Source organism: Falco naumanni, chromosome 3, assembly GCF_017639655.2.
Source record: "Falco naumanni isolate bFalNau1 chromosome 3, bFalNau1.pat, whole genome shotgun sequence".
NCBI classification, from domain to species: Eukaryota; Metazoa; Chordata; class Aves; order Falconiformes; family Falconidae; genus Falco; species Falco naumanni.
The window spans coordinates 4,372,696-4,390,387 of NC_054056.1; the positions used below are offsets into that span (position 1 = coordinate 4,372,696).

Consider the following 17,692-nt stretch of genomic DNA (forward strand, 5'->3'; position numbering starts at 1 on the left):
ATGAAATTGGGGGGGGGAGGTGCTAACTGTGTTCAGTCACAAACATGTTTATTGAAATGGAAATCAAGTGCCTCGTACTGTTCATCATCCCTAAAATGATTTGGACGTTTTGCTTTAATCATTTTTTTGGGAGGAAAAATAATACAGCTCCTGAGGATAAGATAGAAGAAACAGTTTTACATTTTAAATTGCGCTTAGGAGATTGTTTCTTTTACTGTACACAGCATGTAAATGTGAGTATTCCAAGTCACACAGTGGGAAAAGCGTGGTGCTTTTGCTTTTACAAAACAACATCAGAGCCGCTTCTCTGACCTTTGAATGAGGCATCCCTGAAAACGCGCTGCTGGATATCTTGGAAGCGCTTGTACGAAGTAGTGCAAGTTCTGTGTATGTTCAGATTTGTCAAAGCCTATTTTAAATGCACGAACGCCAAGTAATTTTGGAGGTGTTGATCAGTTGTAGGTCTCAGCCAAGTGTACGGAAGCTTCTAGATCCTCAGCATTGCAGCAAGCCTGCTTTCTGCATGGGGTGCTGAGCTGCGAGTGGTTGTACCTGGGTCCGGGCTGAACCGCGGCAGCACGGAGCGAGTGCAGAGCCGCAGAGGAGCAGCCCTGGGTCTCTAGCACTCCAGCTCTGAAAGAAGCTGCCTTGGCTTTAAGTAGGGCAAAACACAGTCTTGGCAAATGCTATTTAAAATCTGAAAGCCTGTAAACGTTTTTGAACTCGTCTATTTTTCCAAGCTAGCCTGAGAGAGCGACAAGATGTGGAATTACGGGGTCAGAATTCCCCAAGCAAAAGATTTCCAGCTGGATGTTGTCGTGACCAGCCCAAGTCTGTACCCTTTTCACGCTGGCGTTTGGCCAGACGGGTGAGCGGGTCACATCGGGATCGGCACCGCTGAGGTTCTGGAGATGCTGGATGAAGGATGCGGAGGGGCAGCGAGCCACTGGCTGGGGTGGTAGCTCTCCCGTTCGTAGGGCTGAGTTTTGTAACCCATTAACCGGAAGGTTCCGTGGAGTAACTGCCAGCCTTAACGTGCTCTTAAAGATTAACCTTTTTAAAACTACTAATTGCTGCTACGGTCCTTCCCTCCCCACCCCCCGCGGCAGTAGAAAAGCCCACTTGTTTTCACTGTATTTCTCATGCTGAGAAATGTGGAGCCTTTGTAAAATCTTTTTAGATGCTGCTTTATTTCCTAGTTAATATTTTACATCCCTAAATTCAATAAAAAGTTGTCCCTCGGGAACCTATCGATGAACTTTCTTTAATAACGTGGTGAGATGCAGAGAACTAAAGAAGGTTCTCAGTTCTTCTAACAGATGGAGTAAATTACTGTGTCAAACAAAGCGGTCGTCACTGTCTGTTCCTGAATGCGCAATGGCAAGGTAGTTGCTGAAAAAAAAAATCAGGAGGAGAATGAAGGGGCGGAAAACTAGTTGCATGGTTTGGGGGAGAGACTCCTTCAGCCTATAATGTAGAAACTGAACAGTTCATCACAGTTTGAGACCTATTGTTTTTCTAGTAACCTTGAAGAATTCATCTTGGAGCGCTACAGCCCAGACGTAGATCAGTCAGACCTGCAGGAGGATGAGCGCAGTGCTGACAGCAAGTTCTCAGCATAACAAATATGGCTTATGTGGGTTATATTCCCGTGCGTGTGTTTAAAACAAAACGTAGAAGAACAAAAGTTTCTGTAAGTGACCATCTAATCCATCTTCTCCTTTTCTTTTGCTGTCCTTCACATTTACCAGTACAATATCCCAGCTATCGTGCTACGGAGTTACGTTTCCTTTCCACCCTGCTCTGTTTGATCTTACCTGCTCTCTGGTTTATCAACACGGGTTATACAGAGATGAACAAAATGCTAGCTAACAAGAGAAGAAATGTTACTGGTAACCGACAACCTGCCTGTGGGTTTTGCTGGTCCTCTGTAGCCTTGCTTCCTCCCAGAGCTTGGCATCGGAGGCTTCCAGGTTCACTGCCATCTGCTACGGGACGTAATCGATGGATGTGATACAGGGCAGAGGGAAGTAACCCAGGCATAAAAGATGTCTGGATAGTCCTTTGGCCACGGGAGAAAAATTGGGCTGTGGAAAGGCAATCCGGTAATCCACTCTGCAGGGAAGAGCGTGCAGGTCTTTGGGTGGAGGGATGTCTCTAGAAGCTGGGTTTGCGCACGCGGACGGGGTGGGCATCGCTCCTTTAGTGTGCTTTTGCTCTGGGGAAGGTGTAGAAGCGAGATGAGAAATCTTAGCGCTTTTCCTTCGGTACCATACGGGCTGGTGACGTCCAGCCCTAGTTTGTACGCTCTATTCTAAGCGTTATTTTTACTTTGGAGACATCTGTGTGCGTGGTCACCGTGTTTGCGTGGGTAGGTAGTGATTTGAGAAGCCCTAGGGAAGACGGTGTCACCGGTGTCCTTTGTGCAGCTGACCGTGCGTTTCTCAGACTCAGCGTGTGATTTCAAGCACTAGCAGAGGGGCCCTGGGAAGCCGGTGATTTCCTTTGGGTCACCAAATGATTTTTGCATTTTGGAGACCTGCTGGAGGCGCCGGCTCCTGGCGCAGGGTTTTGTCGTGGCCGCTTCAGTTATTGGGGCGCTGACGCTGGAAGTCCCGGAGCTGAATCCCCGCTCTGGGCAGGGGCTCCCTGCCGTCTGGCTCTGGTGTACGCTCAGCATCAGAACCCGTGACGGCTGGCAGCAAAGCTTTGTAGCTACAAAACGCAGCTATCAAAAGGTAGCGTGTGGCGCTTTCATGCTGCTGTCACTTGCCGGTGTCTCTGTCCTGGTGACTGAGCTTAACGCGAGGTTATGAATATGCAGAAGAGGGAAATCAGTCTCCCAGGAGCCTGGTTCCCTGCGAGCCCTGTGTCTGTTGCTCTTGTGCCCTCAAACACACGGAGGAGAGCGCGGAGCACCGAAGCGGCACTCCGAGACCCCGAGCAGCGGCGGGGCCGGCCCCGAGCCATCCTGCGGGTGCTGGGCTCCAGCACCCTGCGGTGGGGTGGGAAGCGGGGGCGGGAGGCCGGGAGGGACAAAGGCCCTCGCCGAATGGAAGGGCACAGGGTGAGGCATTGTGCCTGCAGCCGATGTCAGAAGCTGTCACATTTCCAGCGTAGGCAGCTGGTGCGGGTGCTGGGGTGAGCGCCCCGTCCCAGCAGAGAGCTCCCTCCATCCTTTTAGGAACAGCGTTCCGTCTTCCACCTGTAGTGCCTCACTCCGCAAGGTCTAATTACCCAATTAATAATTTCCATATTTGATGGTCTTGCCTTCCTGTGTGTTCACGCTGCGCAGTCTGTGTTTGTGTAGCTACTCCACGTGTTTATCCTCCCATGTCAATATTGACACGCACGCGGCTCCATCGCTCTCACTGCTCCGTGCCGTGCACACCTCGCGCTGTCTCTCGTGAGAAACATGCTTTTGTCACCGCACCATCATCCATTTGGCGGCGGTCTTCGGGGCGCTGTGCTAACGTCGCGTCTGCTGAAATACAGCAGAGCTTTTTCCTTGAGCCGAGCGAGAGGTAGAGGTAGAACGGACGCGCGCTGGGTTCAGACTCATCGCTTCGCTGCTTCAGCATCCTTGGGTCCTTCCCGTAGCGATTCAAGAAAACAGAGTCACATAAAACCGAGGCAGCTCCGTGACGAAATCATCCCTTTGCCCCCCATCATTGTGCGTTTTGGGAGTTGCTGGAATGCAAAATTGGAATCGGTGTGTTGCCAGAGCTCATCTCATCCTTGTCAGGAGCCCCCTCCCCCGCCCCCCAGGTTGTATCCCCCCCAGGTCAGTGCCTGACTGCTTGTTTGTGCCGTTTGACGGGCTGGAGAGGGAAGGTGGAGATGGGGAGGTAGGGAATGAAGTTTGAAGGTGTTTATTCAGTGCTGATCACCACTTCATAGATTTCATGTTTGTTGGCAGTTACATTAAGGTTGCTCCATAAAATTTTTCATATCCAAACTAAATTACTTGCTTTATAATGCTAGACTTGCATTTCCCTCTCCTTTCTCCCTTTTGTTCTGTGCTTGGTTTTTCCCCTGGTATCATACACCTGCCTCTTCATTGAGTTGTTTTCTTTCCCTGGCACCACTCAGGTGGGTTTGGGGGGGCGGTAGGCTGTCACCTTGTGGTGTCACAGGTGGCCCGTTTTAATCACAGGCTGTGGAAGTGGGCTGGCTTAATCGGTGTCATTTTGCAGAACAAAAAAAAACTCTTTTCAGAGGTACTTCTGTAGTGGAACGGAGGGAAAACTGTGTCCCTAGCTGGCATTTCCTAGAAAACACTTTGGTGTATAAACCGAGCTGAAATGATTCCAGTTACATTTGTTTCCCAAGCTGTTTTGGTTTTGGTGGGGGTGTTTTTGGTTTTGGGTTTTTGTTGGGTTTTTTTTTTTCCCTAAACAAAATGGAATATGTTCAGGTTTTCGAGCTACCGATTGCCATTTTTCTCTCCACATCCACCAAGACAGTTGATGAAAGAATGTTTCTTTTGCTATTCTGTCTCTGTATGTGCTGTTTTTGCTTTGTAGTAACTCAGGTTGGTGTGTCCCAGGGACATAATATGTGTCCAGACCCTGGGATTCCAGAGAGAGGCAAAAGAATAGGCAACGATTTTAGGTAAGAACCTTTTCTGTGTGTGTTTCTGCATGCCGCAAAGCTACCCTCGGTAACCATTGTGTGTGCTCCTTGGCATTCTGGAGTCTGTTTTTAGAGACCATCTGCACACCTCTAAATGTGTTCTCCCAGAAAAGCTTGCCGAGACTAGTGATTGTAAAAGAACAAGTGTGTGTAAACGTGCCCATGTGTGTTTGGGAGACCGTGTCCCAGATGAGGATCTGCAATGATCCCTCTTTCAGAGCATTTCTCTTTTCACAACACGGGCGTTTAGCCAGGCTTGTATAATCCATGTTTGTTGTCATTCCCCGCTCCAGTTAAGTGCAGAAAGAACTGTCTTAAACAGCACCAAAAAAAAAAATATTTAAAAAAGTATGAAAAAATCACTTTTCAAATTAGCTTCAGTCACAGCATGGCCCTGCCCCTGGTGAATTTGAGGTGACTTCCCAAAGCGCTGGCACAGTTCCTTGTCAATAAGTATATGTGGTGCTAGATAATTGTTTTCTTATAAAGTTTAAAACAATGCTGCTGTTCCCTTCTGGCTGCTAGCGTTTACAGTGTGCAGGAATGAATCAGCCTGCTGTTAGCAATGGGGAATCGATATTTAATCTTATTTCACTGTTGATAGCCGTTTTGTTCACGAAAAGTGTCTTGCAGCTTAGCCTGAGTCTATCAAATTTTCCTGAAATCCAGAAAACGGATCGGAGGGTTGAGGGTGGAGGAAAGGGAATTCCCAATAGTCCCTAAATGCCATGGGATAAATCCTGAGCTGCTTGCTGTAAACTGGCACGGTGTTGCTTCAGTGGAGAAGGCAGCATTGGCTTAAATCAGCAGAGGAGCTGAAGCCAAAGTGTTAGAATAAAGAAAAAAAAAATAAATTTAGTAGCAGATAAAGAATTTATATTTTTTTTTCTTTATGAGAATGCTGAGCATGTCATCTCTGGGGGCTGAGCCTGTGCTCCCACATGGAATAAAATTCCCGCTGAAGTTGCATGGGCAGGTTCAGCTCTGTCCGTGCACTGTCACCCCCGAGGCAAGCGAGCGCGTGGGGCAGCCTCTGCCCCTCACCCGCTTCGGCTGTTGCCTGCAGGGCTGGGGAGCTCCCTCTGCTCCCAGTTTGGAGAATCGCTGGGGTAGTAACGAGCAAGTGACGAGCCTGTTGCTGCAGCGTGGTCTCGGTTGCTAACGTCCCGCTCTGTTCTGCCTGCTAGGTTAGGCTCCAGCATCCAGTTCACCTGCAACGAGGGCTATGATTTACAAGGGTCCAAAAGCATCACCTGTAAGAGAGTGAGCGACATAATTGTGGCATGGAGCGACCACAGGCCGGTGTGCAGAGGTGAGAAGACCAAAAAATTTTTTCCTGAGTTATTAGGACTAACGACAGCATCCATCTCCTTAATGTCCCCGTCGTGCATCACCCACTCTGTCCTCGTTTGTCACCGCTCAGGGGGTCCGGACCCACCGCCTGCTGCGTGGCTGTACAGATCTGTGTTCAAACCCCTCCTCGGGCAAGGGGCACGGCAGGGAGAGCCCCCCCACCCCCCCCCCTCGAGGGGAGAGCCCCCCTGGATGCTCGCAGCCTGCTGGGAAGGTGCAGCCCTGTCCCGCCGTGTGCTCAGCACCGCGCTGGGTGCACGTGTGCCCTTGGCGATGGCGCTGGGGGCTCGTCAGCTCCCTGCTCAGCAGCCCATAGGATCTTCATTAATAGTTTTCCAATGATCCTTCTTGTTTTCTGGCCGAGCACGAGGGTGTCATACGAGTTTAAATTTCCAGTCTTTTCTACACAAGCCTGAGAAAGAAACCTTTGCTTGGTTCTCATGCAATATTTTTTTTTGGATTCTGGAGGTTTGGGTTTGAAGAAAAACACCTGTTCCTGTGCGTAGCAGTACCAATAAAGCTGTTTCCATTAACTGCGGAGCCCCATCAGCTATTAGCTCTGCACCACACGGGTGACATCGGTGTCCTTCATACCCGTGTACTGTGTCCTCACCTCTGAGCAGCGCTTTTTGCCCCCTTCTGTTCTCTTGATTGCAGTGATTCCTTTTAACGGGATGAGGAGGAGAGGGGAGGAAAGGTGAAAGCCTGAAACAAAATCTGGAAAAGCTAAGATGGAGGGAGATACTTCTACGTGGAACCTGCTGCTAGTAGGCAGCAATATAGGATTACTTGGACTGTGGTTCCCTGCCAGCATTATCCTGATTATCCCGTGGCCCAGCCATGAGCCATCAGTGAATGAAGTTGTTTTTCAGCGGGGAAAACACTAATGCCCATTTTGCCCTTGGCCATTTTGTTTTCATTCCGTCTCTCTCTAAGAAGTCGCATGCATAATTGTGATACTTGTAATGCTAATAATGAACAACTTGTAATATTTTTAATTAAATCCCTCTAAAGCTCTTAAAGTCATAAATTAGTATTTTTTCAGTTCTTTTTTCTTTAATTTCATCTACGGAGTTTTTCAAGGCTTTGGAATCCCATCTAATTCTTGAAACAAGCCTAGAATAAATTGAATCACTGTAAGAGGATATTTGGCATAAATATGTGACACTATAAAGGAAATTTATGGTGTCCTCTTGCAGGAGATAAGAAAGGATTTGCCTGCATTATTCTGATTCTATGAATCAACTTAATTTTTTTTTTAACTGCTAACTTTTGCAGTTGTTTTCTTTTTAAAAAGTTTTCCATCTGTTTCTTATTCCATCTTTATACTGCTTTTATTTTTTTTTTCCTTCCCTGTTTGTTCTTTTTGTTATTGGGTCAAATAGCAGAAATCGGGGTCTCTGCTGAGCCAGCTTTTAACCCCCTGGTCTGTGTAATTTCTAATCCCCAGTGCTCAAACCTCTCGCTGCTGTTGGGAAACTGTTCTTCAGCTTCCCCATCTGCAGTGGGTTCCCTCTGGGTGATGGGCAGACCCTCCGAATCCCTTTGCGCTCCTGTTGCCCACTTGTAAAACGGGAATAATGGTGGGAGTAAGAGGATTTACCTTATTGCTGTAAGGTAGGGTGCAATGACTCCAGGATGGGGTCACACAGGAGGGATGGGGCATGGATAGATGCGCTCTGCTCTTTCCTGAGGAGCTTCTCAGCGTTCCTGTGTGACCACCTCTGCAGTCAGACAGTTTGGCCAGGAGACCGTTTTCCACACCCTACTGCTATTTAGAGGCGGGGGGGTGGGGGTGGGGAACGCTTTGCAGATGCCACGTGTGCAAATAAGGCTCCTTTGAGATTGGGGATATATTAATTTTGAGGATCCACCACCACAGCAGAGGCAGTTCCATGACCAAGGATGCTGTTCTTCACATGTTCCGGGTAGATCCTACATCCAAGGAATACCACAGGCTGAGATTGCCCTGCTTAAGCATTTCTTAGTTTCTACTTTACCCAAGATGTGTTTAAGATGCAAAATTGAGCTGCCATCCTGGGTTGGAGTCCCCAGTCATATTGAAATGAACTCAGCCCTTACCAAATAAATACTTGCTGTGCAGTATTTTTATTTTTCTTTGACCTGCAGTGAAGGAAATAAGACATTGAAAAGCAACTGCATCTTAGCTGGCATCTTCTGCTGTTGGTTTCACTGTATGGACACAAAAGTGTTTCTGTGAGGGCTTGAATGTAGTAAAAAAATAAATGCGATCAGTCTGAGCACTAGAGAATGAGTGGTTGTTGGTGGGTCTGGTGGTCCATCTGTTTGGTAGCCCTTGGAAACACCCAACTTATCTGCTCATCACGGAGAAATCCTTCCTCTCTGTTACATGGAATAAAAGGAACCTTTTGGCTAGTGAAAACAGCACAGAGCAGCAAGGTTTAATTCTCCCCCGCTTCCATAACGTCTGCATCTCTGCTTCTTTCTCCTCCTCAAACAACGAACGCAGTGTGCATCCCAAAGGGAGAGAGACCTCCCTCCCACATCTGTCTTGTTTTCCTCTCCACAGCCAGGATGTGTGACACGTACCTCCGTGGTCCCAGCGGTGTGATAACTTCTCCCAACTACCCCGTCCAATACGATAACAATGCCTACTGCGTGTGGGTCATCACTGCGCTCAATCCAGCCAAGGTAGGTCTCGGAGACGCGTCTCCATGTCATTATTTCGGTGCCTTAGTTGAACTGATGTATAGCTGTGCTTCAGGGAGGACTAGGCTCTGATATTTAGCCGTCCAGGTTTGTGTTTCTAACGTTGGTACCTCCTTCTCCCCCCCTGCAGACTTCTTCCCTGCGTTTCTCCAACCGCCTTTAAAGACCGCAACACATCACATTCCATCTCTGCTGAAAATTCATTTTGTTTAAAGGATGTAATTAAAAGTGAACGTAATTATTTTTAATGGAAAACCTCTTTGATATCTTGGCGTGAATGGCGGTGAAATGCCAAACAGCTTAGCAAAGCATCTCATTAAGGCAGCTCGCAGTCGGGCCGGGGAGGCTGTGCCAGGAATGCTGATTTTTTTTTTTTTTTTTTTTCCCTTCCTTTTGGCTGGTGGCTGGCCCCTCACCAATGGGGGTTGCAGCCCCCCGAGGGTGAGTGAGGAGGGGAGGTATTGGTTCTACCTACCGCTATTTATGCGGTGCTGCAAATTTACCAGCAAGTCCTTACTGTGCTTGCTGAGGCTTGGAAGAAGAGGAGGGTGGTGGGTTTTTTGTCCCTGCTGGTCTGCGTATCTGATTCAAGTCTGATTGTTGATCGTGGAGAGAGCAAGGCTTCGCTGCCTTGGCCTTTGTCAGATCAGGTCCTTTTGTTTTCCACTGGCTCGGGGAGGGCAATGTTCAGTGCCTCGCCGCCTTCTCCAGCCCTGCAAGTTCAGCCTGTTCCTCTCCGCCAGATCCGTGTGGGAACATCAGGACAAAAATTACTTCGTTGTGGAGCTCAAAATGCACTTTTGGAGGTCTTATTCACTCTCCTCTGCTCTTAGACAATGGGTTTCATTCTTTTTAGCATCTGGATTCCAACTGACATCATCCCCATTAGCTCGTGAGCAAATGGTGCGCGCCGAGCACTGAGCTCGTACGTTGCTCCATCCGTTATCCCGGGTCCTTGCCTCTAGGCAGTCCTGTGTCCTGGCACTCCGCCTGCTGCCGCGGATCCGAGGTAGGCGTTCCACAAACATGTTAGCATCCCAGGGTCTCATCTTTTGCTGGAAATTCTTACGGTCCGCAGAAACGCTGGGAAGCGCCCACAGTGGTAGCTGCCGCCGGTGGGATGTCCCTCTGGAGCACTTGGTGGCAGGGCAGCTGGCGCTGGCTGAAGAGCCTCTTGAGTTCTGCTTCCCTCTCCTCCTTGACCTCCGTTCAAGCCTTTAATAAGCGCAGATCACTGGTGGATTATGATTTTAATGAGGAGTGTTCCTACGTTCCCGTTTCAGGATGAGTTTGTGTTTGAGGGGCTGTCGTCAGCCGGCCGTTTCATCCCGTGGATGCCTGGGTGGCTGCTCAGGAGCACGGGAATGACCCAGCTTCTGGGAAAGCGGGGTGAGGAATCAGGGTACTTCCTCGGTGCTGATCTGTTTGGAGTGATTTGCTGGTTAATCAGACCCAGGACGTTCTCCTTCATCAGGGTAATGTGCAAGTGGAGAGCAGACCACATCTAACAGCAGCGATTGCTGCTCAGGTGTCAGCTGTGTCCTGCACACCCCTGGGTGCACATCGCCTGTGCGTGGGCAGGCTGTTGGCTCCATCAGCCTCTGGGGCTGTGGTGTGGCTGTCAGACTTACCCTTACTTTTGTCCATCTTTGTCTTTCAAAGATCAGAAAAACCCAGGTTTTGGGTGTAAAAAACAGTCTTCTGTGTTTGGGAAGAATCTGTAGTGAGCTAGATGTAGGCTGCCCGGGGTGTTGTGTAGGTTAACACTTCCAGTTGGGTTTTCCGTTACAAATTACGATTGAAGAGATTGCCAAGAGTCGCCGTGTCCACTGTTTTATTGACCCTTTGTCACCCTGCTTTCGTGTTGAGTATTTTGAGTCTGATCTTCAGCTCTGATGATCTGCTTTTCTGCCTGCCTCGTGCACAAACTTGTTCTGCTTCTTCTTCAGCGGTGTGATAGAACAAGCTTCTCCTGTTGTCAGCCTCCTGGGCAGGCAGTCTCCACTTTTCGAAACCATAGTCTTTGTGAACTTTGACTTACGGAAGGGTTCTCCTCTCCCGCTGCTTAGGTTCTTCCTCAGCTTTTAAACCTGAGTGATAATGAATTCTCGATTAGAAAACAGGATCTGCAAGTCCTGATCCTCGGCTTGCATCAAATCATCCAGGAGATTGAAATTGGTGAAACCCATTAATTGCAATACTTACCGATTCAATAGGACAAGAAAAGGTGGTTTTGTGCTCCACGGGTCACGACACCGTAGACTGTGAAGAGGTGCAGGGTGAAGAGCACAAGTGGAACACGGATGGATTGGCCAGATCAGCAGCTTGTATTAGCTGTGTAAGGAGACTGCCATCTTCGTTTCCTTTGAAGTGGTAGTACTTAATTAGCAATATCGGTTTAGAAAGGGTTTCTGGGTTCGGGGTGTTTCATCCTGGAAGCGTAGGTTGCAGCAGGGAGAAACTCCCCATCTCTTGGGAGCAGGGCGGGCTGAGGGGGAACGCGGGGATGGTTTGGGAAAGCCGCTGCCGTGCCTGCCGGTGCCCCGCGCGGCGCTTCGCTTGCTTCTCTTCGCCTGAGCGGCTGTCGGGAGCTGCAGCCTGATGCCCTTCCTCCGGCGGGGGCTCCACGCGGTCCCTGCAGCCCCTTCGGGCACTCCTCGGGAAGCTTGGAAACCAGCCCATTGCCCTTTGCGTCTTCTGCTCTTAAATCAATTCGTTAAGGCTCCAGAAAGCAGAGTTGTGCAGACCAGGTCATATCTGAGCGGTGAAAATACAAGATGGCCAGTAAATTCGCGGCCGCGGGGGGGTTCTTTCGCCCGGCAGACCTCTCCCGAGGCTGGCTGTGTGTGCTACCGCAGCAGCTCGCCTGTGCGTGACCCAGTGTAGCACTGGGAGCTGCTGGGGTGTGCGTTCTGGTGCCAAGTGGGTCACTGGTATTCCTGTCTCACCAGTCGGGTCGCGCAGCCTCTGGGAAGTACACGTGAACCTCTCGCTGGCTTAAAGCACGGCCCCAGTTAGAAACGGGGTGCTAAACTGGAGAATTCATCGCTCTGACTCACGTCGCCTTTGTGAGCAAAGGGGATGATCTCATCATCGCACATTCCCCAGCACGGGTGAAGGAAGGATTGGAGATGAATTAATTAAAATGCCTGTAAAATACTTTGAAGATAAAAAGCATTATGGGCCTGAGCTGAAGCCTGCTGAAGTCGGTGGTAATCTTTTTATTGACTTGAGTGGTCTTTGGATCAGGTCCTGTTATATGAAGCTTTTAATATGAGCGATGGGAAAACCACCGAGCTGAATTTAGAACTCATTTGCAAGTCATCTGTTCTATATTTGGAAAAGGACTGCGAGCCAGATTCACTGAGCTACATAATCCCCTCGAAGTTTGCTCAGAAACCTACATAAACAGTATTAAGGGCGTAGTGCTTTTCGGTTGACAGCTTGGAATTATTTCCTATACGGAGCGGGGCATCAAACCTGTTTGCGGGATTCGGCATATGGAGGCTTCTCGCTGGTCCCCAGTACCGTGGGAATCTGTTTCAACCGCGGTGGAGAAACAGATCGCTTGGGAGCCCAGAAATGCATATGATAATTGGCGAATTTGCATCAAAACTATTCCTGAACCTTCTTGACATAATGGAAGCTACTGGTTGACACTTCTCCTGGGGTTATTCTCACCTGGAGCCTGGCGAGCCAAATAAAGCTCCGTCCAAGCGTCTTGTATGGTCGGTGGAGAGAGATGGGCCCCTCCAGGGGATGATTCATCCCGAACGAAGATAGATGCTTGGGACCTGGGGAGAAGGGGGGATGAGTAATGTGAGCTTGTAAAGCATTTGAATATCACTGCAAGAGGTGCTGTTCTCCACGGAGAGAATTACTCTGGGTTTTTCCTACGTGCGTGACTGCGCTGCAAATCACTTTGCAGTCCAGAGCCTTAAGAATCGGGTGTCATACTACAGCCTATTTTCTTGACTTTTCTAATTGCTTCCTGTCACTTCAGCAGTTTAAAATTGAGGGTTTGTGTCATCTGTGTATTTGTGTGTGCTGGTAGGTCTCTTGTTCAATGAATCATTAAATACTTTTCAGCTTTCAGGCCGAAAAGAAAATAGGAAAGTGGATAAACAAATATTGTCTTCAGCATCCTGTTCCTGTGCCACAAGGTTACAGTCTTCAGTATACTAGAATGTAATTAGTTATTTAATTAGGGTCAGACTTCTTAGAATACAGTTTACTTGAATGACTGATTTAACTAATGATGTGTGCCATTTTACAGCACCGTGTTCTTTGTATTAATTACATTATTCCATCATTACATGGTTTAGTAATAATCTGCACAGGTTAATATTTTGGTACTACCACAAAATTAATGGTTCCAGACTTCCATGAAGTGTCACACAGGCTCCGTTTCACGATCCTGGGGCTTTTTGGTAAAACCCTATTTTCCGAGTGTCACGGCTGAGATACCTAATTTGCTTTTCTATGCATTTTAAAAGTATTAATTGCATTTCTATGTAGAAGGCAGTAGCACAGGACACTTCAGTCTGAACTATGTATACACTCACTGTTTTTTAAGGGACGTTCAAGCCATTCAATGTCTGAGTAATCGGTGTTTTCTTAAGGGGGTGAAGTTGGGTGACTTGACAGAAGAAGGTTGTCAGCTTCCCAGACAGTCCATACAAGCCTTGATGAGACCGCAGGGGCACACTCACCTTTAATTAAGCACAGTTAATTATTGCTTTGGGGTTTAACTTTGGGACTTTTATCGCTCTGTGATTGCACACCTACTGAAGTGTTTGCAGGAGATGCTGCTGTTATAAAAGGCAAGAGTTTCCAAGGGGAGGATTTTCATTTTCCTGTGCCTTGCTTCCTTGCCCCAAGTCAGAAGGTGCAGGGTGGCATCACGTCTCCGTGATCCTTGGCACACACGTAGGTCCTTCTCATTCATTACTTTTGATAACCTCTGTGTTGTGTGAAATAGCAAAGAGTAGTGTGAAAACAAATTTCTGGTAGCTTAGGCTGTTCAAAGTTAGGAAATGTGTTATGTTTACAGGCACTCATACAAAGGTCTGGGTGCATCCAAGTGTTTATGTGCTTTCCTGGATTCACTCAGTTAAAAAGATCCAAGCAACAAAGTTCCCATTGGTTTGTTTGTATATTGATTTACAACCACGTATATTGATTGTATATGTGGTTGTAAAGCACATCTGTAAAATAAGTTCCCTTCCTTTTCTGTGGGCTCGCCCTGTCCAAGGCTGGAATAAGGACCTTTGTCCCCTAGGTCACGTGGTAATTTTAAGTGATTTGAAAATAGGGATTTAAAAAGCAGCTAAGAGACTTGGAACACAAACCTCTCGACTTCTGTGGGACTTCTGCTCCTACGTGATAAGTCGAGGCTGCGTAAATCAAGTGGGGGTGGAAGGTTTGGATAGAGCAGGAGAGGAATCACAGGAAAGAAACAGCTGTGGGCAGGTGGGATGATGACTGTGTTTGCAGGCAGCTTGAGAAGTTTCCTGGAGCTACCCCAGCGGTAATTCAGGTAAAGTCTTTCTTGGTCTGACAGAAGCGTCTGAAAACCAGGGGGAACCTTCTGAGCAACACAGAGCAAAAGAGAGACTCTAACGGGCTGCCTGTGTGCCCGTTCAAATCCATCACCATCATCTCGGGTTTGTGAAAGAATTGGTAGCGGTACCTGGTGGAAAAAAAAGCATGCTGCAATCCCAACACACATATCTTTATCAATAAAGTCATCTAGAAAATCAATAGATAAAGCAGAAAAATCTGAGTGGTAATTTCAGTAAGAGCTCAATCTGTCTGGAAAGAAGTGCTATAAAAAGTGAGGACGGTCACCTTTGGTGATGTCCTGAAGATATTAATGCTCTTATAAATTGCTTCTCGATAGACAAACAGATAAATAAACAAGACAAGAGGATCTGCTGGCTACCTTGGCAGTTGACTCATATTAATGTGCTGCATCTTTGCCAGGTTATCAAACTCACCTTTGAAGAATTTGAACTAGAAAGAGGATATGACACTCTGACAGTGGGTGATGGAGGACAAGTCGGAGACCAGAAAACTGTGCTTTACGTGTAAGTAGCACGTCCTTTGTCCCTGTGAGAAATCCACACCTCAGCTGTGCCTGGAGAGCGGTCACCGGTGGGTTTGGGTGCGGGGGTCCCAGCTGGCGGAGCTGGCTGTTCTTGGGGTGCTCTGCCCTCGTCGCCTTCTCTTAGGCTGCCGCTGACGGAAGGGTTTTGCCTCCTTGCTTCACTTCCCTGCCTTTGTCGGGGCCCCTGGGGGAGGCTGAGGCTGTCCAGGAGCTGGGGGAGCGGGATTAAAGCTCAGCTACAAGAGAAGATGCAAATCGGGCAGAAAGCGGGGACAGTCGGGATCCCTCTCCCCCATGCTGTCCTCCTTGTGCGGCCGTTGTTAACGGCGCAAAGTGGCTGTAAATCCATTATTTTGGGGTGACATCCTGAGCGTTTTACACCCAGTGTGCACCCATGTAAACGGTGACGCACGCTTCTGGAAGGCTGAGGATTCATCCCCTTCTGTTTATATCCCTTCGTTTGTAGATAGGATGTTCCATGGAGGTTCCTTCCGTCGAAAGAAACGTTGATAGTCCTACGTTCCTTCCGGATGTTCCTATATCAATGTCTCCTACCTAAATATATTTGGGTTTTTGCTGGGTTTGGGTTGTTTTGGTGATTTTTTTTTTTTTTTTTTTTTTTTGGGGGGGGGGAGTGGTTGCTTGGGGTTGGTTTCTTTTTTTCTGATTTTAATTCCAAAGAAAGGACATTGGATCAGTACAGGGCTAGTCCAGCTGTGCTGAAGGAAGCGATGAAATCTCCGATGCTGCCAGTTTGTAGAAGAAAGGATTGCCGTGTTGTCAGGCTATCGTTTGTAAAAGCTGCGGAGCCCGAGTGCTCTGTGTTACAGTGCAGCTAATACAGGGAGTAAAGGGGAACTGGCTCTGGACTGGCCATCGCCATCCCACCCTCAGGGCTGAGGAGCTGGAGGTGGGTCTGGCTTCGGCTGGAGGGAGTGTGTCAGCCCAGGAGCTGTGGGTTGCTACACTGAGGGCGAGGGATTTCCCTGACCCACGTGTTTTATGGGATGTCACCATCGTTTTGTGGCGCCTGCGGTTTTCCAGGCTCTCTTGAGGTCGGTGGGAGCTCTTGGCTCCTCCGAGGAGAGCGTGTCCTCGTGTGCTGGCACCGCCGGGTTTGGATGGAGGGTGGCCCTGAGCACACACAGGGAGGTTTTTCTCCTTTAAACTTTCTCTCCGAATTTTAGTTTTACATACAGCGTGCTTCACTCCAAATCCACGCCGTGCTGGGGAGGGGGGGTTGTAGTGGAAACGGATCCCTGTGTGTCATAGGGGTGAGTCAGGATCTTTTACAACAGCCTCTAGAAAATGCCACCGTTGAAAAAGAGTGAGCCTTGATCATCTCTCAGAGGGCCATTTATTCTCATTAACCTGCTGATGTTAATGACTTATGTTTGCCCCTCCTCTGATAAAGTCTTTCTGTTCCTTGTCTGAAGGGTCAGTGAGAAATCAATTTGTGTGTCATTCAGACGTAATTGTGTATCATTCGTGATATCATATATCGTGATATAGCAATGATTCTGCCGTAGGTTCTCTGAATCATTAAAGTGAAATACCCTGTAGCTTTAGGGAGATCCAGAATACCCTGTAGCTGTGGGGAGATTAAAAAATTAAAACCTGTGGGAGGTGTGCTATACATGGGAGCACTCTGGGAGATGTGTCTCGCTCCCAGCAGGCGGGTTGCGTGCCGCAAGCATGCGTCAGCAGGTACCGCCGTGCCACGGGGGGTGGAGGTGCAGAGCAAGGCACGGGCCACACGTGGCACTGGGCTAGTGCAGCGGGGTGCTGCTGGCGTGGACGGCGTGACTTCAGGGCGGCTTTGAGCACCTGCAGGTATTTTGCTCCATATCCTGGAGCTCGGCTGCGCCCTGGGACGGTGCTGGGGTCCGGAGCGCTTCGGGAAGCCTGGCTGCTCGCCGCCCTGGGGTCTCGTTTGCAGCTTGGGAGCGAGGAGGTAAGGCGGTGGTGGCTGTCAAAGTCTCACACGGCTTGGGGGAACTTGCCAAGCCAGATGCTGGGGCAGGAGGTGGGAAAAGTCACCCTGACTCTTGGGGGGAGTATTTGGAGCAGTGAACGGGGTGCTGGAACCCAAGGCCACCAGCTTTAAGTGTCTTGACTTGCAAGTCTCCCTTCTTTTCTGCCTAATCACCTTATGCAAGAGCAAACGACTCCCCAAAAGCTGCTCTAGCAAAGCGCTCGTACTCTTCCCAGCTAGCAGAGTGCGTTTCATGTTCTGGGGTTTTCTTAATTCTTCCTCCTCCCTTGTTTTTCTACGTGAATCAGCCTCCCACTCCGTTTTCCGTTAACTTAATGTTTGCCTCTTTCCGAGACCTCTCCTTCTCCGAGGTTCGTTTTCCCATACGTTTCTGTTCCGAACGTGAACACCGGTGATACTTAGGTCAGCAACTCTAATCTGCGATGTATATAAATGTGAGGTCTGTTTATTGCAAAAGTGTTTGTAATTAAAGTGTCACAGAACATTTCACAGCTGATTGGTCAAAATGTGCAAATTACTGCCAGGGGAGTAGTTTGTAATAACTTGCTGAAATGATTTCTCATTCCATCCCTTTCTGTTTGTCTAAAGCCCGTGAAGATTTTCCTCAATGTGATTTTAATCATTCCACATTTTCTCACTCTGTATTAGCTACTCAACACCTTGCTAGTGCAATTTTGGAATATCTTGAGCCTGTCTGCAAAAGGTGTAGTGTCTTGGTATCTTCTCTCTTGGCAGGAGAACTTTCTGTTAAATTGCTGATGCTGAATCCAGACAGGGAAATTTATTTATTTTTCATCTGGGAGGGTAAGTGAAAAACTAATGAAATGTGAGAGAGCTGTGAAGACCGCAGAAATACTCCCTTCGTAATGAACGTGGTGGACAACTTTTCTCAGCATTTGCTGCCCTCT

General features: G+C 48.4%; 1 protein-coding gene across 1 annotated transcript in view; it reads left to right on the forward strand.

The window, feature by feature from the left end:
- Window positions 1-17,692, forward strand: part of CSMD2 (CUB and Sushi multiple domains 2) — a 306,341-nt gene that overhangs the window by 143,803 nt on the left and 144,846 nt on the right. The window contains exons 8-11 of the mRNA XM_040588319.1: window positions 4,527-4,614; window positions 5,823-5,947; window positions 8,540-8,661; window positions 14,665-14,768. Coding sequence (XP_040444253.1) covers window positions 4,527-4,614; window positions 5,823-5,947; window positions 8,540-8,661; window positions 14,665-14,768 — 439 coding nt within the window. The remainder of the gene's footprint in view (window positions 1-4,526; window positions 4,615-5,822; window positions 5,948-8,539; window positions 8,662-14,664; window positions 14,769-17,692) is intronic.